Source organism: Denticeps clupeoides, unplaced genomic scaffold (assembly GCF_900700375.1).
Source record: "Denticeps clupeoides unplaced genomic scaffold, fDenClu1.1, whole genome shotgun sequence".
NCBI lineage: Eukaryota > Metazoa > Chordata > Actinopteri > Clupeiformes > Denticipitidae > Denticeps > Denticeps clupeoides.
The window spans coordinates 41,932-67,414 of NW_021629846.1; the positions used below are offsets into that span (position 1 = coordinate 41,932).

Consider the following 25,483-nt stretch of genomic DNA (forward strand, 5'->3'; position numbering starts at 1 on the left):
GGCTACTGCACCCACGATGTGGGAAGGAGAGGTTCAGAAGGTCTTTTCTTCCAACCGCTGTCAGACTCTATAACAAAGACCTCACAGCTGACCACACATACACAGACTTGGGCACATTCTGTTAAATTGTTAACTGTTTAAATTATAAATTTGTACATATATACAGATACACTTTCTGCTTCTGTCCACTTTCTGCCGTGACAAGTGCTATTTCCCACTTGTAGGACTAATAAAGGTTTATCTTATCTTATCTTATCATTTCTTATCTTATCTTATCTTAATATAAACTGTTGATTCTGTTTCCTCCTCATAAACCCCTCAGATAATTTATCAAATTAATTAACTGTCATATCGTGAATAACAGGAGGACGTTGGATATTCTCAGTGAAGAAAGCCTGAGCCTCATAATGCAGCAGTAGGTCCTCCAGGAGCAGGATGGAGAAACGCTGATCAGTAGGTATCTCCTCTAATCCAGCACACCTGACTGCAGCCCTGGGCGCCAGGTGAGGGGCGCCAGGTGAGGACCATTTGCTGCTAATTACTGGCCTTTTAAAAGACACTCATGGAGGACAGAAGGTACGTCAGCTTCCTGCTCAAGATGGTGGCTTTAGTCTTTGTGGTCTTGGTGCTGCTTGCAGCTGCTGGTGAGTTTGGATTTTGTGTCCCTGGTTTACTCAGGAATGTTTGTCAGTAAAATGGCCTCCTAAGACAGTTTTCTCCTTCTTTATCTAGGACATGTTGAGAACAAGCATCTTCATCCAAGCTCTGGGCTAAATAGCAGCGTTAAAAGGTCCTCTGGTGATGACGTGAAGACTGTCTTTGTTCCTGACTCCACCATTGGCCCAGAGGTCCTCAGTGCTCCTGCCCCAGTGACCAGTGGACAGTCTGTTTCTGACGTGGGCTCCTCTGTAGACTTCACTGCTGTGCCTGTGGTATCTACTCCCTCAGAAAGCCACAGGTGATCTGTTTGCTACTCCAGCAGACGTCCTAGGGTTTCCCCTGGAGAACCTCACTGATGTTCCAGTTGACTCTGTGGTCGCCACTTCCTTAGAAAGCACTGAAATCAAAGAGGACTTCCCCTCTTCCTCGGAGAACACCACTGCCTTGCATGAGGTCTTGACGCTCCTCGACTCTTCCCTGGAGAACACCACTGTGTCAGCGGCTCCTGTGGCGTTTACTCCCTCTGAAGAGGAGAATGCTGAATCCACTCCAGATGATGACCTGCAAGAGGACTTTGTTACCACCCCTTCATCTGAGAAGACCACTGTGCCATATAGTTCCTCAGAAAGCACAAATGATACATGGAATGCCCCAGAAGACGTTCTACAACTTCTCACGGCTGTTTTTTCCCTGGAGAACATCACTGTGGCGGTGACTCCCTCAGAAAACTTGACCGAATCATGGATCACTCCGGCCAAAATGCAGGAGGACTTCATGCCCACACCTTCAGAGAACATCACCGTGCTGGTGGTTCCTGTGGCGTTTACTCCTTCTGAAGAGGAGACTGCTGAATCCACTCCAGATGATGACCTGCAGGAGGGCTTTGCTGCCACCCCTTCATCTGATCACACTAATGTGAACTCCCCATGATCTATTCCAACTTTCTCTGGAAAGGTAACTGCTGCATAATTTGTTTCTTTTCAGTGGGTTTTAAGATTCCCTGAATTGCATTTTAATTTTCTTCTCTCTTGGTTCTTAAGTGGTGCAGTTGTCCAGTGTCCTTCCATGGTGGTTGAAGTGGACTTCTAGCCAGAAGTCTGTCTGGTCACTTTAAACCAATAAACGTGTTTTCTGTTAACAAATCAGCTGCTGCGTTTTGGATTTTAATTCCCAACCGGTTTACTTCCATGATGTGTGAACACCTTCTGATGCTGAAAGATCTGCTTTCCGGTTTCCCTGAAGACTGGAGTCATGCGTAACATTTTAATTATGACATTTTATTAGCATATATACCAGCTTGAGGGTGAAGTAACATTTTTTTTTTTTTTTTTTTTTTTTTAATAAATAGAAACCTCTTGGTAATACTATATAAACATCTCAATTCCCTCTTCACCAGCCACATAGTACAGAAATACAGAGCGTTCCAGATTGTCCAGGTCCACCTGTGTCCTGGCATCACCGCAGAAACACCATGGTGAGCAACCCTGGCAACACAGAAAACGCGGTCAGCTACTTGACCACCCTCCGTAACCAACGCGGACCGTCCACGCCTTCTGCTCACCCAGCACGTACGCACACGCCAGCTTCTGGCTGGCCGTGACGTGGACATGAGACGGGACCACGGGACTGGGCTCGTCCTCCAGGGGGAGCATCAAGACCGCAACACACACCAGGCCGGCCACGGCGTACACCAGGAACTGGAGCAGGTTCCCGCTGCCTGGACAATGAAATCATAAAATGTAAAAAAGCTGCGGCGCGAGGGGTTCAGCTGGAACGTGGGCGGGGCCTCTCACCTCCTGGTGGACGGTGGTGGGTGGGCGCCGCGACGCTCGGCGGGCGCCCTCCGGCCTCTCCGGGGGTCTGATGCTGCCTCTTCAGTTCAGCCCACACCAGCCGGCTGCCGGTCCTCCCCCCTCCCCAGACGTCCAGCCTGAAGCGGTCCTTCCTGCCCCAGTTGCGGGCGCTCACGTCCTGGTGTCTCACCACTCTGCAGGAGAACGGAAGTGGGGTAGAACCTGGCAACGCGGCGCTGACCTTTACATGGACGGCCGACCAACAACGAGAGAACCCTGTACTGATATTGTCAAGTCAACCCCACAGCCAATGGGAGCGGGAAATAGATGCCGCTCCCGTTACCGTGCGGGACGTGGGACAAGACTGTGAGGTAGGACGTTGGATTCCAGAGGAGCGTAGGAGCCACTCACATGTCCACGCAGGAGCGGGCCCTCACACGGCCCTCGGCCTCCAGGACTGTGTAGAGCGAGGGGGCGGTGCACAGCACTGCGGGGGGAGGAGAAGCACAGCGTCACTCTGGGCCACGCCCACCAGCCCCGCCCTCAACACTCACTCTTGAAGCCCATGGGGAAGGAGTAGGGGTTGTAGAGGGTCAGCACCCTCCTGCACTGTCCGGAGTAGAAGAGCAGGTCCGCGGGGAAGACGAAGACCGGCAGGCTGGGACCCCGAGGGGACAGCGGGGACCCCTCGCCGCCCCTCACTGGCCGCCGCATGCTCTCCAGACGCGGGCCATGCCGACCTCCGGCGACCGGACCGGGAACTGCTGCCACCTGGCGGCGGACAAAACGCACCTTTAAGTCTTCATGTCGGCGTAAGAGGCGAGGTTGACATGTCCTGTCGCCAGTGACACTAGTTCACCGCAATTGCGCGATATTTAGACGCGACAGGAGCCGCGGGTCAGACGTTCACTTCCACTTTACTTCCGACTGGCGTCTTAGCCCCGCCCCCACGGCGTTCGACCAATTACGAGGGACGGTTCTGTCCAATCCGCAATCCTATTGGTTCTCTGTAGCTGTCGATCATGCACCTTCCCCGTCGCCGTGTTGACGTCTGTGCGCCCGGAATCCCCCCTGTGTGCGGAACAGAGTGAAAACTAATCTGACAACAAAATGGTCTTTAATTGTTCATAAAGACCTTTAGTTCTTTTTTAATTCTTCAACTACTTATTTTACATATGAAAAGTTATAAAAGGTTTAGCAATAAAAATAACCCTACAATTATTTAGAAAAGAAATGAGCACGTTTTAAAATCAAATTAGAATGCACCAAATTAAAATCTTTAGTGGCCTCTGTAATCCAGATTTGGCCAAGAAGATTGCAAAACACTTTGGAGAGGAATTGGGGAATATTCAGATAAACCGCTTCCTCAGCCAAGAACTCCACGTGAAGGTGGCAGAAGATATTTGCGGGAAAGACGTGTACGTGATCCAGAGCTGCTGCAGTTCAGATGACCTGCTGGAGCTGCTGATCATGATTGATACGTGTAGGAACGCCTTGGCCTGGCGGGTCACCGCCGTCATCCCTTACCTCACGTACATGCGCCAACACACTCAGTTCCAGTACGGTGACCCCCTCACTGCCAAGATGCTTCCACGGTTGCTGAAGGCGGCTGGAGCAGACCATGTGATGACCATGGACCTCAACTGCTCGTCTGTGGTGGACCAGACTCACATTTCAATGGAAAACATCTCAGCAGAACCTGCTATGGTCCAGTGGATTAAGCAGAATATTCTGGAATGGAAGGACAAAGGCATCATCTTGTCTACGGATGACGTAGGGGGTGAGAGGGGCATGTCCATTGCCTGCTAGCTAGGAGTGGACCATGACATCATATTCCTATTAAAAAAGAACTGCAACGAGACGGACAGCATGAAGCTAGATGTGTCCAGAGTCATAGATTAGGAGACCATACTGGTCAATGACATGGCAGACACCTGCATGACCCTCCATGTGGCCAACGAGCTACTGTCACAACAGGCCACCAAGAGCTATGCCCTTGTGACCCATGGTATCTTCTCACACTTCAGCGTAACACTCCTTAATAGAACAAACTTTTTGAGGGTTGTGGTCACCAACACCCTCCCGCAGTTTTAGAACACGCAGCTGTGCCCCAAATTAGTGGTGCTGGACGTCGCTCCAATCCTGGCCGAGGCCATCTTCCGGCGCAGGTCCGAGCACTTACCCATCATGAAGAGCCTGAGTCCCTCACAGGGCACCAGGTTCCCTTGGATGTTCTCTCTGGTGTCCAGCATGATGCTCTTCTTATAAACCCCAGCAGCGAAGAAGACCAAGTTCTCATCAATTGTTTGAAAGCGATTGTCATTGTGAAACCTCTGATTATGCGGCCGGTTCCTTAACCTACCACTGCCACCATGCTGAAGATTTTTTTTTACGAAGAAGCAGAACGTTTTAACTGGAAAGGTCGGATCCAGCCTTCTTCATTGGGATTGGTAAAACCACGGATGACCTTTGACCTACAAGAACAGCACAAGAACTCATAATAAAGGTTCTAAAAAGCAAGTTTATTTCTGACAAGGCAAAAAAAAGACTGTTGTGAGCAGCGGTTAAAAACAGGAAGATTTTACATTTAATGTACTGGTGTTGGCCATTGTGGTCAATTTGGTTTCATTTGTAAGATCTGGACCAAGAATGGGTTCCTATTTGTTGTAGAAAGCCCCATTTCAAGACATGTCAGGTATCACTAGTTCATATAAACGATTACATTTACATTTAAGGCATTAGACGCCCTGATCCAGAGCGACTTTCAACGTGCTTCCATGTCACCATGGATGAAGATTGTATGAATACAATCTTTCATTCACTCTGTTCTAGTTTCTATACAGAAGAAGGTTACAAGTTCATCTAAATCTTCTCTAAAGAGGAAGGTCTTGAGCTGCCGTGTGAAGGTGCTCAGTGACTGAGCTGGAAGTTCATTCCACCACCGAGGGGCCAAGACGGAGAAGAGTCTAGATGAGCGTCTTCCTTTTACCTTCAGAGATGGAGGGACCAGGCGAGCAGTACTGGAGGCTCGGAGTATACCAGGTGCAGTGCGAGGTGTAATAAGGGCTGTGAGGTAGGATGGTGCTACTCCATGTTTGGCTTTGTAGGCCAGCATCAGTATTTTGAACCTGATGTGTGCAGCTACTGGGTATCAGTGGAGGGAACGTAGCAGAGGGGCGGTGTGGAGAACTTGGGAAGGTTGAAGATCAGTCGTGCTGCTGCATTTTGTATGAGTTGTAGAGGTGGGATGGTACATAGAGGTATGATCAGATTCTGGTGGACAACCGATGGCACGTCTGGGTTTATGAGCAATATGAGGACATTTCGGCACCAGTTCACAGTTCAATGTATAATCCTAACAAAGCATAACATATTTAAATATGTGTAAAGTCACCGAGAACGCAAAGCCAGTAACAACCGAGTAAAATTGTATTCTGACAAATACATACATGCATGTTAAAACCGGGGAAATGGGTTGGGAACCACCGGTCGAGTGGCTTTTTATATGGGGTTCTGGATATTGGGTCTTATCCAGAGCGACTTACAGTCAGTAGTTACAGGGACAGTCCCCCCCTGGGTGTCCTGCTCAGGGACACGATGGTAGTAAGTGGGGTTTGAACCTGGATGTGTTACCCGCTAGGTCACTACACCCAAATTTCACTGTTTAAGTAACGCCTCCCACACTGAACACCACGGAGCACTTTCTATCCGGCTTGTGAAAATGTCATCCCGCACTGCTCACAGTGGTAGGGCTTCTCTCCGGTGTGCGTCCTCTTGTGGCTTTTGAGATATCCCGAACGTGAAACTTGAGGGGTTTCTCTCCACTGCGTATCCGCTGGTGGTGTCGATTAAGATGTGAAACGTGCGGGAAGAGGCGGGGCTTCTCCACTGGACGCGCTCTCTTCTGCATCTTCAGCTTGTGAACTTGTCTATGGCCTTTGCCACATTTCTGACAACTGTACAGAAGTTTTCATTCCACGTCTTCCATGATTGAAGTTGTTTCCATCATCTGCAATGATAAATACTTCACATTATTATTGGCCAATAATCGTACAGCATGTAAGCAATACAGCACTAACACTATGCTATGCTGTAGGTGTTGAACATGCTCCATGGATTCATGTGAATCGTCCTGTAAGTCAAGCTGTATTGCGATACAATTTTGTATTGACTTTGATACCAATTAGATCCAGTTTAAAATCCAGTTTAGCATCTTGCCGGTTCACAGAATTTTCCGGCAGACTTGAGAAATTTTCATCGGGCATTGCAGCGGGCAGCCCCTCCCCCAGCTACCTGGAGGACCCAATGTTTACATCGGTAAGTTTGAAATTTCCGCATCGTGACAAGACCGCAAACATCTTGATGTGATGCAGTGATTTACATTCCCTGTAAATCACTGAATAGAATAGAAGGCCTGAAGAGCGCCCAGCCACGCCGCGCTCCATTAGCCTCACCGGATGCCACGGACAATTGAACCGCGAGGAGAGTTTTCTGGATGGTTTTGACAGGGCAGAGTACGTTCGGATTCATTTATTCAACACAGTCGTCCCACGGACTGGAATCCACCTATTAAAACATTCTGCAGCCATGACAACAGAAGACTCTGGAAAAAGCAAATAATATAATATAAAAAGTAAAGATAACTTGATTCATAATGTGATTTATTTGCTGTGGCACATTGTTGTTCCTGTTGTTTCCACCACCACTCACCAAAGGAGCATCGCACCATCCACGTGGTTCTTCTCCTCACCTCCTGTTGGGTCCAGGGCTGTACTGATAATGAGTAGAGAACCGAGACAGGCGGGGACCTGCGAGGGGACCGGCGTACAGCCAGGTTTAAAAGCGTGGCCTTGTCCCTCACCAGGACGACTTGGGGAACACTGACATTACTAAAACATCATATAGGACATTGTACTTCCAAATGAAGCATCTGTGAATATAGGGGAGTTGAAAATGTAGATTTATGTCAACCATGCTGAATAACCTACACATTAGTGCTGGTGGAATAATTGTAAATCACGAGACTGTAAGTACATTTAACGATTAAGTGACGAACTCACCTTCATATCAACTCGTGCCTGTCCACCGTGGCCCAGTTTACACATTTACACGTCACCACCATCAAGCGACGCCGCGTCTACCGTGACCCGGAAATGACGTCAGAACCCACGCATCACATTCCGCCACGGACCGATACCCGAAAATTGAAACTGCGCTTTATATACATAAAAATGCAACGCAAACTCGCTTCTCACCTTTCCCGCTAGGCCAGGACGGTCACACATCAAGAAAAAACAAGAACAATTCTACGCGTATTCGATGATGATTATTGTTACTAGCAGTTGGACTCTTCTAACACATTCCACAGTCTGCTGATGCACTCTGAACGTTCCATTAGGAAGCAGAAATAAAAAAGACGAGCAGGGAAAGTAGCGCCATCTGGTGGACAGATACGTGACGGGTCACGGCTGAAATTCGTACGTAGAAACGGGAGGATGGTCAAATAAAGAACATTTATTAAGTTGGGAAGTTACATCTGTTCAAACCTGAGGTGAATAATATCTGTTAAGTCGATGGTAATTTACATCTGTTAAAATCTGAGGTAAATTATATCTGTTCAAACCTGAGGTGAATAATATCTGTTAAATCGATGGTAATTTACATCTGTTCAAATCTGAGGTAAATTATATCTGTTCAAATCTGAGGTGAATAATATCTGTTAAGTCGATGGTAATTTACATCTGTTAAAATCTGAGGTAAATTATATCTGTTCAAATCTGAGGTAAATTATATCTGTTAAGTCGATGGTAATTTACATCTGTTCAAATCTGAGGTAAATTATATCTGTTCAAACCTGAGGTGAATAATATCTGTTAAGTCGATGGTAATTTACATCTGTTCAAATCTGAGGTAAATTATATCTGTTCAAACCTGAGGTGAATAATATCTGTTAAATCGATGGTAATTTACATCTGTTCAAATCTGAGGTAAATTATATCTGGTCAAACCTGAGGTGAATAATATCTGTTAAGTCGATGGTAATTTACATCTGTTCAAATCTGAGGTAAATTATATCTGTTCAAATCTATTCACATTGAAATTTGCACTATAGGCCCAACATACAGAGTGAACTGTAATAGACATGCAGTATAAGAACATCCTCAGCGAAGAAGTTATGATCTTCTGTCAAAATCTCGAGTTATGTTTTGATTAAATACTAATTAATTTGGTATCTGATATATATTCTAAATCATTATGACTGCAGAATGGTACAAATGGAAAAATGAACTGGTTAAAAATAAAGTGACGTTAAACCACCTGCTTTTGTAGGTTTTCTGATTGACGTGCACCATGATACAGTGATGGAGGACTGGTGGAACCACCGCCTGTCTGCACCTGCGCAGGCCGTTCTGGCTGCGCTGAGGCAGCAGCATGCAGGTGAGGTGGACAGCCAGGCGCATATTCCATACCTGAACCTCATCTTGCAGCAGTATGTTACTGTCGACGGCGAGCTCGACTGCTGCTTTCAAATCGCGCTTTGGTGAGTTCACAGGTTGCAGAGACTCAAGTCGGCAGAGCTGGAGCAGAACCCAGCAGCTCACCAGCAGGTTAGAGTCGCTCTTCTACCATTAGCATTTACATTTACGGTATTTATCATACTCTTGTCTTCAATGCCCTGTACAGATACAGATATGCTGTTTAACATCACAAGCCTATTACAGCACAGAGAACCTTACCATTAAAAAGCATAAGTAGATAGACAGGAGGGTAAACCGTATTAGGGAGAAGCTGTGTGTATTTAGTTCAGTGAGTCTTGAATCGTGTAGGACAGTGGTATGAGGTAAAAGAAGCGCGCAAATTCTGTCCAACAGGTCAGTACCAGTAGATGCAGGTCCTCAGTGGGAGATGTCCTCCCGATACCACCACCACGTGCCTCGGAGCACGGAGGGACAGTTTCTTACAAGGCCGTGTAGCCACTTGGAGACACCGTCGCTTGCAAGCTACACGACCACTCAAAGAAAGCAACGTCACACCGACAGTCACGGTGAGAGACCAACAGCATACGAGGACAGGAATTTTGGGAATTACTGTAATAGCAGAGACAAACTAACGGTGAGAACCCAGCTGGCCACTTTTCAACTGGAGAAGGTCAAAGGTCAAGGAAATATCACACTGCCCCAACAGCGCGATGTCAGGAGCCGAACTGATTTCTGTCCAGACAAATGGCATGTAGGTGGGACGCGGGGGGACAGGAGACAGCCTGAGAAGAGAAAGGAACATTGTGCAATCAACAGAGGTGTATTATTATTAATAATATTAATTATCATATATGTCACAAGCTGGGGTAGTCGAAAAGAATGAAAACTGTCCTTCTTTTCTGTCCCCTTGTCCTCTGCTCACCCAGGCCGCCTTGCCGTGGTTTTTCCCAGGAGTGAGGTGGCCCCGCCCACCGCCACAGCCCTGCCACACGTACCTCCGCTCCGCAGACAGGTAGAAGTCATCCTCTACCACGTCGTGGAACCCTGTCGCTGCTCCTCTGTCAGAGTTTATGACTTGTTGGTCTTCTAGGCTGGTGTCTCCGGTGGTGGGCGTCCAGTGGTGTCAGCCGCACCGGTCTCAGGTACCATAACGCTGTAAAATGAATCCTGCTGCGCTGTACAGTAAACATGTTTACTATATTTACTGTCAAATATAACACCCACCAACAGGCATCTTTATTTCACGAACCACTGGAATTTTGTTGTTTGTAAAGAAAGAGAAAAAAGGCAGTGGCGGCCTAGTAAGGACGAGGACTCGTAATCGGAAGGCTGCCGGTTCAACTTCCGAACCGTCAAGGTGCCACTGAGGTCCCGTCCCCACGCGCTGCTCCCCGGGCGCCTGTCATGGTGCCCACTGCACACCAAGGGTGACGGTTAAATACAGAGGACACGTTTCGCCGCGTCACCGTGTGCTGCGCTGCACAAACAATACAAAAATGTATAAATACATTATAATTTTTCTTCGTCTAGCACCTAACAATCTCTGAGCATGCTCTTCACTGACAAGTTCGGCCTTATCAGGTCTCTTAGTTTGTAGACTCAATATTCTATAGAAATGGAACGAGAATTGCTGGTGTCGTCCTCTTGTAAGTCGCTTTGGATAAAAGCGTCTGCTAAATAAAGTAAAGTAAAGTAAAGTAAAGTAAATTAAAGTAAAGTAAAGTAAAATAAAATAAAGTAAAGTGAAGTAAAGTAAAGTGAAGTAAAGTAAAGTAAAGTAAAGTAAAGTAAATTAAAGTAAAGTAAAGTAAAGTGTCTCGCAAGTGTCTCGCAATACTGACCCTGCCTGCAGCCTTCTTGATGATGGTGGGTGGAAAGCTGCTGTAATTTTGGTCTGGGTTCCTTGGAAGATGTTGTGGAGCTGCCTGAGTGCGTCCCCGCCGCCTCGTCCCCTGGCTCGGGGACCTCGACGAAGAGGAAGAGCAGCGGCGGAACCTCTCCGCTGAGCCCAAAGAGAGAGAAGCCGAGCGAACGTGACCGGATTCACATCCACTTCCCCGCGCCACACCGCCCGCAACAGGCCCATGCAGCGCCCAGACTCAGCCTGCCGTTGACCTCTGACCCCTGCGTGTGCGACGCGGGCCGGCTGACGGGGCAGGAAAGGAGGGCTTTGCTGGAGGAGGCTTCGCGTGCTCGCGCGCTGGTCCTCACCATGGTGTACCAGGATGGCAGCACGCAGCTGGACCCAGAGCAGGTGGGACACAGGCCTCGTGTCCCTTTATGTGATTTTGTGGGGTTTTTTTTCATGCTTGTGTGTGTGTACAGAAGGACCACCCCTGCATGAGTGGCATCCTGGTTCTGATAAAGGCTCATATGGACCTGGCTTGTCCAGAGAGTGGTGCGGAAGGCAAGCTGGTCTACCTACGGCTGGAGAAGAGGCTGCGCTGGGCCCAGAAGGAGGCCGACCAGAACCCCGATACCTTCACCAGGTTCCGTGTGTGTGTAGGCGGAGCTGTAAAACACTCGTTTGAATGGGGCGTGTACATGAATCTGTCTGTGTGTCTTATAGGGACCTGATGATGCTGGTGCTGTCGGCTGACATGCAGGTGGTTTGTTACAAAGCCAAAGACCTGCTGCGCTCGGTGTTACAGCACTTCACACACACACTCAGCTGGAAACAAGGCATGTTAACACACACACACACACACACACTTGTTCAGAGAGAGACCAGAAGAGTCTGATGTGGTAGTAGCCTAGGGTGTCCCTGAGCAGGACACTTAACCCTGAGTGTCTCCAGGAGGGGTCACTCTGGATAAGGACGTCTGGTAAATGCTGTAAATGTGAATGTAAAAATGTTAATTTAACAAATGAAATCATTTGGTGGAAAGGGGTCTCCACATTGTCCCAGGTGTCCATAGATGGGGCTGCTTGTTATCTGGGGATTGTGGGTGTGGCCAGATGTAAAATGTAAATGTGTGTTTGCTCTTTATAGTGGGGTTGTCACAGGTTCTGGACCCCCAGATTGCGGCCTGGTTGCTGGATCCAGCTGACTCCGCCTCGTGTTTCCAGGAGTTGGTGGACAAGCACTGTCCCCAGACTCCTGGCTCTCTTCCTCCAGCCCGCGATTCCTCTCTGGGTTCCAGTAGGGTGAGAACCGCAGCGGCGAGATTTCCTTTTATGGGTCGCAGCGCCACTCCACCTCTTCTCTCTCGCAGGTCGCGGCTAATCTACACCTGCTGTACAGGCTGATGTTCAAGCTGAGGTCCAGGCTGCAGGCATGGCTACACACACACACACACACACACACACACACAAAGACACAGTCAGTCAGTCAGTCAGACGATATGTGTGCCTTCAGGTCACTCGCTTATGGGGTCTTTATTCTCAAATGGAGCACAAGATGATTCCCATTTTGGCAGGTAACACACTCACTGCCACACACACGCACACACAAACACACACCAGAAAGTCTGGCTTTGATTTCAGCAAGTATTTTTTATTTGCATGATTAAATAACATGTATATTTACTGAAACACACCTGTATAAATAGAAAAACTTATGTATATACCTGTAAAACTGTTAATACCGGGTTTGCACGGATCCTTAAAAAGTCTTACATTTAATTTTTGAAAATTAAGGCCTTAAATATAATATAAAATTACTAGTAATCCTTAAATCAAGAGTTAAAGGTCTTTAAAATATTGTATTTACTGGTAACCGCTAAATAATTTGGCAAATTTCTAATATGTGTTTTGTATTGGAATTAGCGGAACCACCTATGGGGCCAGACAGCTAAATTCTGCCCTCACCTGTGGACATGTTCACCTTATATTAAAAAATATGACTGGAATAGCCTAGTTAGGAGGGGAAAGCATGTTCCTACACTTTTTTCTTTTTAATCAAATGAAAGAAGCCTTCAATCTGTCAGAAATCCGCCAGATTTCCGGGTTCACAAATGCAGTATTTATTACTGCAGGGGGCTTTCGCAAAATAATAATATATTTCTTAAGATAAAATTCCATTAACATTGTATTTTAGAAGAGCATCTAGCCCTCGCAGCGTCTGCCGAGAATAACTCTGGCCCTTGGACAAATGTAGTTGACAACCCTGATGAAGACCCTAAGGCCTTGAAAAGGTCTTAAAAAGTCTTGAATTTGGCTCCTGTAATATCTGCTCTTCTTCTTTTATGTTTCAGCCATGGAGAGTTACAGAATCCATGTGGACCGAGAGGCGCTGAAGAAGACCTCGGGCATGCTGGGGGTACTAACACAGACACACACACACATACATGTACCTCGTACTACCATTGCCCCACTGGAGCTTTTGCAACAGCAGTGTTTTAAAGGGATTTCTTTTGTGCTAATTTTAAATCCTTACATATCACTGAATCGGCTCTTGTAAGGGTTTGTGACAACATATTTCTAGCAACAGACTCTGGTGATTGTGTAGTTTTCACGACTGAAGATTTAGGTGGGCGTCAGTGGTCCTCAACTTTTTACATTTTACAAATTGAAACCAGTTCTCTCTGGATCCACGCCCATGTCTCCGCCCCACTGGGTCACTTCTCTTGTGGGGTTAGTGACGTTCAGAGGGAACAAAATGCAGCAGTATGTAAACATGAGCCCTGCGTACACCACTTTGGTTTACTTGTAGTTGTAAAGTGTTCTGTAAAAAAAGTCGAATTGGTTTGCCGATGATCATGTTAATGCAGAATTGAATTAACACCGACAATGATTTAATCATGGATTAACACATGCAGATAGCGCTTGGCTCACAGGAGGGATGGGATGTTGATCAGCCCTGGCTTGGGTCATTTGGGGTGATGAAGACTGATAATATGTGGGACAGAAGAGGGTACAAAGTGTTCAGGGCAATTCCTGGAAAGCCGGAACCCCCCACCCCTCTGATGCGACGCCATTGCTGTGTTTAACCACAAGGTGTCAGTGTGGGATCAGTGTGAGGTTTTTTAAAAAGTGATATAGGGTGAGACCATATTATTCATATCATGCTGCATTGTACAGCGCGTTTTACATTTGCACTTTGATTCAGATCAATAGTAAAGAAAGATAAATTATTGCCCCCCCGCCTCCGTCAGTCAAAGCTGAAGCAGCTGGAGCAGGAGGCTCATCTGGCCGCCGGTCAGCAGTTCCTGGTGTCCAGCAACACTCAGCTCAGAACGGTGGGAAACCTCTATTTTCTACTTGTCTGTGAGTGTGTTTGTGATCATGATGGTCCAGCTTTTTGTATTCTGTACAATATTCATTTCTTTCTCTGCAGGTTTTGTTTGAGAAGCTGCGTCTGCATGACCGCTGCGAGCAAAAGAAACTTCCCAAGACCCTCCTCACGCAGCAGCAGTCAACATCGGAGGCTGTGGTACACACACACACACACACACACAGAACCAGCTCTGTAGGGACACTACGTCACCTTCTCACGCACCACCCCTCTGTCTGGCAGCTGCTGCAGCTTCAGGACCTCCACCCACTGCCCATGATCGTGTTGGAGTACAGGCAGGTGTGTTGGTGTCTCGTCACAAAACAGCAGCAACTTAAGAGTGGGTGGGGACGGTGGCAAGAGGGACATTTGAGAAGGCGGAATGAAAAAAGACTGCTTCTCTTCTGCCCAGGTGCACAAGATCAAGTCCACGTTTGTGGACGGCATCCTGTCCTGCACCTCCAACATGGTGAGTTTGCAGCACACCGGCTGCTCTGCGGGGTCCTCAGTGTCCCTGCACCGTGGTGGTGGTTCCATGCAGGGTTCCAAACCCAAAAAGTTCATCGCTTTTACTCACTATAAATGCCATGTCCTTCCCTGTCTGTGTCTTTCAGGCATTTGTCTCCCCCACATGGAATCAGACAAGGGCTGTGAGTGGCAGACTGTCAGCCAGACATCCAGTGAGTCTCTTCCTGATGATGATGATGATGATGATGATGAGGATAATACACATATATGGATGCCAAGTCAGTTCTGATGCTGGGTGGAGGGGTATCAGCCTAAAATGCAGACAAGGGCTGGAAAGTGGGACGATCAAAGAGTCCCTTCAACTCCAGGCTCCAAGCTGCAAACTAAAACTTGAAGTGACACAACGAAATGTGTCTTCTCCATTTCACCGTCACCCTGAGTGAGCAGTGGGCACCATGACAGGCGCCCGGGGACCAGTGTGTGGGGACGGGACCTTCATCAAGCTTTGGGATTTGAACCCACAACCTTTCCGATTACGGGAGTGGTTCCTTAGCCACTATAATAAAGTGAAGTGATTGTCACTTGTGATACACAGCAGCACAGCACACGGTGCATACAGTGAAATTTGTCCTCTGCATTTAACCCATCACCTCAGTGGCACCTTGGCGGATCAGAATTCAAACTGGCAACCTTCTGATTACAGGGCCGCTTCCTTAAACAAAATAATGTGTGTATCACACTCGCCTACGAACCAGAAGACCCAGGTTCAAACCCCACTCACTACCATCGTGTCCCTGAGCAGGACACTTAACCCTGAGTGTCTCCAGGGGGGGACTGTCCCTGTAACTACTGACTGTAAGTCACTCTGGATAAGGGCGTCTGGTAAATGCTGTAAATGGGGTTCATATGAAGATGGGGCTGATATGCACCACCTGTCTGGTACCTGTGTACCACCCATACGGGCGTGTTACACTTTTACAGACTGGACTGTAGAGTGTTAAATGATCTGTGGGTTATACATCTGCATTTCACCCTGGTGTATTGGCTTTGTAGATGCAGCTGTGATGCTGCGCTCAACACCAACACATTTAAGAGAACTTGCAGAGACAATCCAGAACACAGTGGATTCCAGTGCCACTGAAGTGCTGCTCTCTGAAGATGTGGTGGGGGTGATCTGCAGCAGAGGCAGAACTCGGGATGTATGGTTCAGCACGTTGTGTGTGTGTGTGTGTGTTGTTGTTGTGAGGACAGAAGTGTGTGTAATTGTCGGCAGCGCACTCACGCACACTCCTCTAGTCTCTGCTGCCACGTTTGTCAGGTTTGCTGAGTACAGACTGGAAATGTGAGTTCATCTTAGGTGAGAGAAAAAATCCTTGTCACTAGATTTACACACACACACACACACACACACACACACACACACAGAGTCAGGTTTTCCTCAGGAACCAAAGGAACAAGTGCACACACACTGTGTGTCTGCTAGGCAGATGATTTGGTGTTCACTGCCTGAGCCGTGTTCCCGGAACGCTCTGTCAACGTTATTCATAACCTCTGAATTAACGTTATTCATCTGCCTTACTTACATCACGGCTCCTGCAGCAGAAACCAGTGCTGACGCTGGACACCAGGTTCTGGGAGACTCTGGACATGGTCCAAACTCTCCATTGTACCATTCCCTGTCTGGATTCAGCGTCTGTGTAGGAAAGCCCATCACGCGTGTGGTGCCATGTTATTCTGCGTCCCCTGTGTAATTACTGTCACCCCACACACACACACACACACACACACCGTATGAACTTTATTTAACAGCGCAGTTTGCTGTGGAGCACTGGCGCAACTGGAGGATGGGTCGTCATGACAACGCTTCCTGTAAGGCTTCTTACAGACAACACCGTTTTGATCAAAGCCGCATTGATGACCCTGAGCTTCACCTCGTCTTCTGAGCTTCATCTCAATGCAACGCAATTTCCAGCAAGGCAACCAGAATCTAGAACCTGGTTCTAAAGCAGAACAACAGTGGTGCCTTGTGAAGATCTTCCTGCAGCGCCGTGAGCCGGAGTTTCGGCGTGTTGCAGGCTACACAGGAAGAGGAGCTGTCACATGACTGACTGTCTGAAGCCGGAACTGACACGGTTCATGGTCGTCTCGCCATATGCTGAGAAGGAATAAGGCCCGCGGGCCGGGGCGCAGCCTTCTGTCGGCCTGGCAACCGTCCCTTTGCGCCGCTCTGCGCGGACTGGGAGAATCCGAGGGGACAAGATGAAGCTCAGTGCATGATGGGAAGTGTCCGCTGCTCGGGTGAATTATTGATGATGTGAACCTGAGAACCAGCTCCTGGGCAGCGGGGAGTGCCAGATAATCAATATCATACATCAGACGAACATTTCTCTCGCAAATGTCGATATTTTTAGCTGCACAATGTTGATAAATTACATTTGTTCTCCGCGCGGTTTTATATTTATGATCTGCTGTGAAAAGCCCACATATTTTACTCAGTAGAGATGAATATAGAAATGAATGGAGTTAATGGGATTAATTATAATGTTGACCATGTTTGTGTTTGTGATGACTGCTGGACCTGAAGCGGGCGTGGCCCAGACACTGACCGTGCTCAGGGGGTCGACCGGTGCCGAGTGACCTTCCTGTAGGCACACACACACACACACACGCTCGGTACTGAAGCCCTGCAGTCCGACCAGAGAGGATTCCTGATCCGCTCACGCTGCTTCAGACCGGTACACGCTGGCCGTAATCAGAAGGTTCGAATCCCGATCCGCCACTGAGGTGCCACGCCCCATGCCAAGCGGCAGGGTTAAATACAGAGGTCACTTTCACCGTACAGAACAGGGTCCTGCAGACGCATCGCTTTGCCGTTGTTTACGGTCACCAGGTCACGTGAGCCCACTGACACCTGCAGCTTCTTCTGGATCTCTGTACACGCGGCAGGAGCAGAAATGTCTCCAGTGTTACATGAGACGTGGAGCAACACGCTCATCATCTGAATTGCTTTGTGTGCGGTGGTTGTGTAGTTACAATCCAGACAGAGTCCCAGGTTCAACCCACTTACTACCATCGTGTCCCTGAGCAAGACACTTAACCCTGAGTGTCTCCAGGGGGGGACTGTTCCTGTAACTAGTGACTGTAACCCTGAGTGTCTCCAGGGAAGGACTGTCCCTGTAACTACCAACTGTAACCCTGATCTTATCCAGGGGGGGACTGTCCCTGTAACTACCGACTGTAACCCTGAGTGTCTCCAGGGGGGGACTGTGCCTGTAACTACCAACTGTAACCCTGAGTGTCTCCAGGGGGGTACTGTCCCTGTAACTACTGATTGTAACCCTGAGTGTGTCCAGGGGGGGACTGTCCCTGTAACTACCGACTGTAACCCTGATCTTATCCAGGGGGGGACTGTCCCTGTAACTACCGACTGTAACCCTGATCTTATCCAGGGGGGGACTGTCCCTGTAACTACCGACTGTAACCCTGAGTGTCTCCAGGGGGGGACTGTGCCTGTAACTACCAACTGTAACCCTGAGTGTCTCCAGGGGGGGTACTGTCCCTGTAACTACTGATTGTAACCCTGAGTGTGTCCAGGGGGGGACTGTCCCTGTAACTACCGACTGTAACCCTGATCTTATCCAGGGGGGGACTGTCCCTGTAACTACCAACTGTAACCCTGAGTGTCTCCAGGGGGGGACTGTGCCTGTAACTACCAACTGTAACCCTGAGTGTCTCCAGGGGGGTACTGTCCCTGTAACTACTGATTGTAACCCTGAGTGTGTCCAGGGGGGGACTGTCCCTGTAACTACCGACTGTAACCCTGATCTTATCCAGGGGGGGACTGTACCTGTAACTACCGACTGTAACCCTGAGTGTCTCCAGGGGGGGACTGTCCCTGTAACTACTGACTGTAACCCTGATCTTATCCAGGGGGGGACTGTCCCTGTAACTACCGACTGTAACCCTGAGTGTCTCCAGGGAAGGACTGTCCCTGTAACTACCAACTGTAACCCTGAGTGTCTCCAGGGGGGTACTGTCCCTGTAACTACTGATTGTAACCCTGAGTGTGTCCAGGGGGGGACTGTCCCTGTAACTACCGACTGTAACCCTGAGTGTCTCCAGGGGGGGACTGTGCCTGTAACTACCAACTGTAACCCTGAGTGTCTCCAGGGGGGTACTGTCCCTGTAACTACTGATTGTAACCCTGAGTGTGTCCAGGGGGGGACTGTCCCTGTAACTACCGACTGTAACCCTGATCTTATCCAGGGGGGGACTGTCCCTGTAACTACCGACTGTAACCCTGAGTGTCTCCAGGGGGGGACTGTGCCTGTAACTACCAACTGTAACCCTGAGTGTCTCCAGGGGGGACTGTCCCTGTCACTACTGACTGTAAGTGTGTGTCGTTTCTCACGGTCTGACCTTCATGTTGTTGTTTTTTTTAAGAACTTTCAAGCTCTGCCAAGACAATCCCTGATGATCAGCAAGAAGCAGTATGTGCAGGGTGTGTACTCACACACACACACACACACACACACACACACTCTGTCCTCCTGTCCTTCCTCCCTGAGCTCTTTTAACCGTCTCTATGTATTAAACTCTTGATGCTTGGGGACGTGTAGAGAAGGGACGAGATGTCCACTCTTTACCCGGAGCTTCTCTATCATTGGTCTGTGTGTGTGTGTGTGTGTGTGTTAACGTTAATGGCCGTTAAGGTCAGGCACATACATGTTACATGATCACATGATTGCCGTTCTGCTGTCTGCACTCTTCCTGGCTCATGTTCTCACCAGCAGCAGCCAGGAGAAGAAGGTTCTGTAGTAATCTACAGAACGCAGTGCAGAACATCATGGATTAAATCATAATGACGTTGATTGGTGATTTCTAGTTAAAACGTCCTTACGTCTTCTCAATCGAATCGTTCACACCTCTTAATCCATGTCTGAGACGTCTGCTGTCCTTGGTTTGATTCTCCTCTTGGTCTCTCTGTAGGGAAGGGGGCGGAGCTAGTGACAGTGCACCCACGTGCCATGTTCATCCCTCGGCCCGGCTGGACCTTCCTGTCTGCAGGTGTCACTGTCACACATTGTCACAACCGCTTATTGTTTTTTATATAATTGTGTTGAAAAGTTGAAAGTTGAAAAGTATAAGGGACACTTTTGTGTGTGTGTGTGTGTGTGTGTACATGGTTTCGTAATGGGTTACACTGGGGACATCCCAGCCTGGCAGGCGGCGCAGAGAACAGGGTGTCGGGTACATGCCCTGATCCAACCTGGCCTGAAATCAGAACGAGTACCAGACACCAGCAGACAAACTCTGTGTGTGTGTGTGTGTGTGTCAGCTGTTGTCTTGTCATGTCCGATCAGAGGAAGCTTCCTACTGTTCCTGCAGTGCTGCCAGGAACAAGGACAGAAAGAGTCTGTGTGTATGTGTGTGCGTGTGTGTGTGTCTGTATGTATGTGTGCGTGTGTGTCTATGTGTGTGTGCGTGTGTGCATTTGCATCCTCTACACCACCAGCTCGGTTTATTTATATGCTCACACAGCCAGATCCGGTGCGACGATCCCAGATTCCCTGCCGGTGCCTGAACTGTCTGGTGGACTCAGACTCAGGTCCCACAATGCTGCTGGGTGCGGTCATGTGATGACAACACTGCTCTTCGGGTGAAACCAGCATTTTCCTGCCACCCATTAGTGATGCGGGAGTAGTGCGGAGGAGGAGGAGGTGACCTTCATCAAGGACAGAACAACATTGTTATTTACCGCATTTACCAGACGCCCTTATCCAGAGCGACTTACAGTCAGTAGTGACAGGGACAGTCCCCCCCTGGAGACACTCAGGGTTAAGTGTCCTGCTCAGGGACACGATGGTAGTAAGTGGGGTTTGAACCTGGGACTTCTGGTTCATAGGCGAGTGTGTTACCCGCTAGGATACTAACACCCTTATCATCTTCCTCCTCCGGATGAAGCTCACACACCCTCATCCTCCCTTCTCCCACAGAGGTGGTGAAGATGCTGACCCCTCCAGTGTCTCCACCCGTGGGCAACAGGGCCAGTGGTGGAGGTTTGGATCTAAAGAGAAAGTGATTAGTGGTCACGTGACACACCACAGCACACAGTGAAACGTGTCCTCTGTATTTAACCGTCACCCTTGGTGACAGTGGGCACCATGACAGGCGCCTGGGGATCAGTGTGTGGGGACGGGACCTTCATCAAGGGGACCTCAGTGGCACCTTGGCGGCTCGGGATTCGAACCAGCGACCTTTACGGGGCCGCTTCCTTACCCGCTCGGTCACCACGGCCCCATCTAATGATAAGATGTGATCAGATTTCTGAACCTTCTCCATAGCAGGAAAATCGATGATAGAGACAGAGCGAGAGAGCCACACCCAGGAACGCGGCGTGTCACGGGGCCAGATCAGATGTGCAGGATCATGGGTCCTCAGGGACTTTATTACGGATGAAATATGTGCTGCTCTGCTCAGTAACTTGAGCGGTTTTATTACGGTTTTAGGGTCTGTGCACCCTGACGGGCCACGTGACATGGTTCTCCGGGTTCTCATGAACACTATGTGGATTGTACGTGTGTGGGAGTGAGTGAGTGAGTGTGTAAGTGACTGGTGTGTGTTGAGCTGACCTCACCATCTCCCCAACTCATCCTTCTCCTGTTCAAGGTCTTCTCCACTATTGCACACACACACACACACACACACACACACAAGCCAGACTGCATGCTCACTAACTGAATGTCTGCACCCAGTAGCACTCCTGCTTTGGCTGAAGAATCACACCTCTGTCTGTAAAATTACACACTACAGGAGAATATGTGGAGCAGTGTAACACTCACACACACACACACACACACACACACACACACACACACACACACTGCAGTGTGTGGGATCAGAAAAAGTAACCAGAGTGAAAGAGAGATAATAACGTTGTATGTTTCTTTCTTTTTGAAGCGGAACTGACTGTGTGTGTCTGTCTGTGTAAGTTCATTCACTGTGTGTGTGTGTGTGTGTGTGTGTGTGTGTGTGCTAATGGATATGACCATTATTAGTCAGTTTAATCACTGCCAGATCATTAGAATGAATTAAACCATGTGGTATTGTAGTGACACACACGCATAGAGACTGAAAAGAAAGGATGACCAAAACAGATTTGTGTGTTTGTGCTTCTTATTGAATGTGTGTGTGTGTGTGTGTGTGTGTGTGTGTGTGTAGACTTCTGTCAAGTGGAGCTGCGCTTGTTGGCTCATCTGTCCTCGGACCCTGAGCTCCTCAGAATCTTCAGTGATCCCAGTGCCGACATCTTCAGCATGCTGGCCTCTAAGTGGTGAGGGATCTCAGCACGTTCCTGTCCTCATTCGGGATGTTCTTCACGCAGTCGTTCCCACTGAAACATGTCACGTCCACGCCACGTCAGGTTGTTCTGTCACATGCTTGTGATTCATGTTTCGTGTCACCTGCTTCCAGTTACATTACAGACGTGACCGGGAGGCGGACCAATCAATAAACCCCGCGCCGGCGGTAACCAGATACAGGCGGGCCAGATCTTAGCTCTTCTTTCATTTGTGTTCACGCACAAAACACACACGTTATAGATGCTGCCGGTTGGGTTGCCAAGGTGATCTGTTGCCACAGTAACTGTATTTTAATACACGTTCATATTAAAATACAGTGGCTTACACGGTACATAGCGAGCCAGCACTGCCTGTCCCGACGGTGACGCAGGAACTCTTTCGTCTGCAGGAAGGGCGTGAGCGAGGACAGCGTCGGTCCGGGGGACAGGGACCAGGCCAAGCGGGTCGTCTACTCGGTGGTGTATGGAGCAGGTGACACATTTCATGTGTGAACAATCACCTTCCTCCGTGTGTTGGTGTGGAACAAAGGCTTAAAACAGCTCGAGCTGTGTGTGTGTGTGTGTGTGTGTGTGTGTGTGTGTGTGTGAGGAGGAGCAGGTTTTGTCTGCATCAGAGGCGGAGCATGGGAGAGCCCACATCAGCACAGTGAGGCCGGTAGAGGAACATCACCATGGTTACCAAATTCTAAAAGGAGGCCTTCCCTAGAACACAGTCGGACATGGAGAGTGGGGGAGGGTCCCCCCGTCCCCCCCTCACACACACACACACACACACACACACACACAAGCACACAAGTGGGTCATATTGAAAGTGTTCCTGAGACAGTGACATCATTCTGAAAGAATGTCCCCCCAACACACACACACACACACACACACACACACACACTCTCGGTACAATCTCCTGCCATGCCTCCCAGCACCGCTGTCTGCCTGTCTCTCCGTCAGGTCGGGAACGCCTCTCTGGAATTCTGGGCGTGAGCACGGAGCAGGCCAGACTCCTCCAGGACACGTTCCTGCAGACGTACGGAGAGGTGCAGCCCTTCATCCAGAGAACCATCCAGCAGTGCCAGAGACAAGGTGTGTCCCCCCGCCGGGTCAGACACGCGTGGGACGTTGAGAGAAGTTCAGAGCAGCGTGGCCAGCGTCCCATGTAGATGTGAAGTGGTGACATGGTGTCTGTGTTGGACCAGTCCCCAACATATCACCAAGAAAGCTTCAGGGCACCTGGAAGCTGGTTATGGATAGATGGGGGGTCACACGGAGGGCCCAGCAGCCTCTGCCAGCAGAATTATTCATCTGCTGCTGCACTGTCCTGCTTTCCTTCTCTTAATATAGCGCAACACACACACACACACACACACACAACACTGTGATTCCTCATATAGGAGGAACTCCTCCAGGGAATCATTCACGCTTCAACACACACACGAGAGGAGGAGGAGAGAAGAGAGGACATGTGAGCAGACGACGCTGGTAGACGTGAAGTTATTCCATCTTGTCCCCCCGTCAGACGCCAACATGCGGATACACGTGAAGCAGACAGGGCGACAGCTCTGGCCCCAGCTGGGGGATTTGTGCTGAATGGACAGCCCCATTGTCCTGTTCTGGAACCTTCTCTCCCAGTCAGTGGGGCTGATGATTCTACAGATCCAGCATGTTGTCTGTCTGCAGCCCTGTGAAAGCTCTCACTCTCTCGATGTGTGTGTGAGTGTGTGTGTGTGTGTGTGTGTCCCATAGTTACGTGGCGTCCATAATGGGCCACCGGCGTTCTCCTCCCTAACATCCTGTCACCTGACCGGGCAAAACGGAACCAGTCCGAGAGGCAGGCGGTGAACTTCGTGGTGCAGGGCTCTGCAGCGGATCTGTGTAAAATGGCCATGATCCAGATCTTCTCTCACGTGGCCTCGTCTCCCTCGCTCACGGCCCGGTACGGCACTCTGCCGGTTCATCAAGCCTCCCGGTTTACACCTTCACCTGTCAGAATGGTGTGTGTGTGTGTGTGTGTCGTGCTCTACAGGCTACTGGCTCAGATCCATGATGAGCTGCTGTTTGAGGTGGAGGAGAAGCAGCTGCTGGAGGTCGCTGGTGGGTCCCAGACAGTGAAAATGGAAGCCGCCCACTACATATTACAGACGCCACATAACTTACTGTAAACCGTCATGGTTTGATGTGATAGGTACAGTGTGTCCTCTCAGTCGTTCATTTTACACCTTTAATGCAGCTTTGTGTGTGTGTGTGTGTGGTGCAGCGCTGGTGAAGAGCACCATGGAGTCTCTTCAACATATTGATCTGCTGGGAGTCCACCTCAAAGTGAGTTACCTCGTGTGTGTGTGTGTGTACTGGCCTGGTATAGGCGGTCTACCTGGGGGTTCTGATATTAATAAGTGGGCTGAACGCGCTCTCCTCTCCTCCCAACCGCGATATTAACACCACGCGCGCAGCCGCAGCTCGGGTTCCGTGGGTGGGTTAGATAAGCAGCCCGTCCAAGGTCCTCCCCTGTGTGTGGTTCTGCGTGCTGAGATGTGAGTCCTGCAGCGCTGGAGAGGAACACGGAGCGCCGGTGGGAGTTGTCCATGGTGCTGAAACTCTGACTCTGAAAGGCTGATTCCGATCCGGTCCACTTCTTCATTCCTCCGGTTTTAACCACTAACCTCGTTTAGTGATGCTTAAAGCAGCAAATCAGTCAATTAACAGATTCTTTCACGCTTCTACACTCTGTAGTCTCATTTGTTTAAGATTCATTTGGTTAACCGAGAACAATTAAGTCTAATGAGGTCGGTGTTGCGTCCTCAGGTTCCCCTGAAGGTGGCGCTGTCCTGCGGGCCGTCCTGGGGGTCCATGACTGAACTGACCCTCCCGCGGCCCCCGCGGCCTGAAGATTAACTCCTCCCTGCCATCGATCCTTCTCCCCACTCCCCCGGAGCGCTTTCTGCAACCTCGTGTTGCCATGGTAACCAGGCAACCGATCCTCCTGCTCACTTTCCGTCCATATCCGGGGGCGACGGGTCCGTATGACGCGCGCCAGACTGGATTGTACCAGTTCTTTGGTTCTTTTTTTTTTTTTTGGTTGCTTTTGTTATTTCGCTTCTTTCAATGTTCTACAGTTCATTCTAGTTCTCTCTCTCTCTCTCACAAACACACAACACACACACACACACACACACACACACACACACGCTTCATTTGGCTCTTGTTCTGCTGAGTGGATGTGTTAAATCCCACTGGCCCAGGCCAGTTCTCCTGCTGTTCTGTTCCATGTCCTACGTAATAAACTCACGTTCTTGCCTAAAACTGGCCGCGAAGTGTCACACTCACACACACGGACCCACTGACCCACTGCGAGGTCCCCGCAGTTGGACCACTGCGAGGTCCCCGCAGTCCCCACCGCCCCCAGGAAACAGCCAGCAGACCAGGCGGATCAAGCGCTATGCATCATTCCTTTAATCGGCACCTTATATACATCCATCTCCTCCAGACCCTGACAAATGAAAAAAGATGAGTGGAG

The 25,483-nt window shown here is 49.2% G+C and overlaps 2 protein-coding genes and 1 long non-coding RNA gene across 3 annotated transcripts; 1 reads left to right on the forward strand and 2 right to left on the reverse strand.

The window, feature by feature from the left end:
• Nucleotides 1-1,994: 1,994 nt before the first annotated feature.
• On the reverse strand, nucleotides 1,995-3,389 carry LOC114775929 (motile sperm domain-containing protein 3-like). Its single transcript, XM_028966611.1, has 5 exons — nucleotides 3,008-3,389; nucleotides 2,865-2,940; nucleotides 2,454-2,647; nucleotides 2,222-2,377; nucleotides 1,995-2,144 (listed from the first exon to the last, which is right to left on the reverse strand). The coding sequence occupies exons 1-5, from the start codon at nucleotides 3,165-3,167 to the stop codon at nucleotides 2,116-2,118; spliced, it is 615 nt and encodes a 204-aa protein (XP_028822444.1). The 5' UTR covers nucleotides 3,168-3,389; the 3' UTR covers nucleotides 1,995-2,115.
• Nucleotides 3,390-5,596: 2,207 nt separating this feature from the next.
• Nucleotides 5,597-7,840, reverse strand: LOC114775926 (uncharacterized). The gene is made up of 4 exons (XR_003745343.1): nucleotides 7,709-7,840; nucleotides 7,514-7,590; nucleotides 7,164-7,261; nucleotides 5,597-6,462 (listed from the first exon to the last, which is right to left on the reverse strand). It is a non-coding gene; the product is annotated as an uncharacterized LOC114775926 (long non-coding RNA).
• Nucleotides 6,505-24,960, forward strand: LOC114775925 (DNA polymerase nu-like). Its single transcript, XM_028966607.1, is given in 28 exon segments — nucleotides 6,505-8,004; nucleotides 8,784-8,891; nucleotides 9,007-9,061; nucleotides 9,326-9,750; nucleotides 9,859-9,944; nucleotides 10,023-10,074; nucleotides 10,843-11,186; nucleotides 11,258-11,421; nucleotides 11,502-11,614; nucleotides 11,925-12,049; nucleotides 12,121-12,207; nucleotides 12,291-12,351; nucleotides 13,129-13,193; nucleotides 14,029-14,112; nucleotides 14,211-14,306; nucleotides 14,391-14,447; nucleotides 14,560-14,616; nucleotides 14,762-14,827; nucleotides 19,059-19,116; nucleotides 19,605-19,682; nucleotides 21,837-21,948; nucleotides 22,365-22,447; nucleotides 22,924-23,059; nucleotides 23,716-23,746; nucleotides 23,748-23,905; nucleotides 23,996-24,063; nucleotides 24,227-24,288; nucleotides 24,772-24,960. Coding segments are annotated over 27 exon segments (2,889 nt in total). The 5' UTR covers nucleotides 6,505-8,004; nucleotides 8,784-8,815; the 3' UTR covers nucleotides 24,862-24,960.
• The last annotated feature ends 523 nt before the right edge of the window (nucleotides 24,961-25,483 follow it).

Coding starts and splice junctions, on each gene's coding strand:
- LOC114775929 (XM_028966611.1), bottom strand. CDS start 3,167: ATGCGGCGGCCAGTGAGGGGCGGCGAGGGGTCCCCGCTGTCCCCTCGG. Junction 2,648..2,864: donor GCCCGCTCCTGCGTGGACAT/GTGAGTGGCTCC, acceptor GTTCTCCTGCAG/AGTGGTGAGACACCAGGACG. Junction 2,145..2,221: donor GGCGTGTGCGTACGTGCTGG/GTGAGCAGAAGG, acceptor CTGTGTTGCCAG/GGTTGCTCACCATGGTGTTT.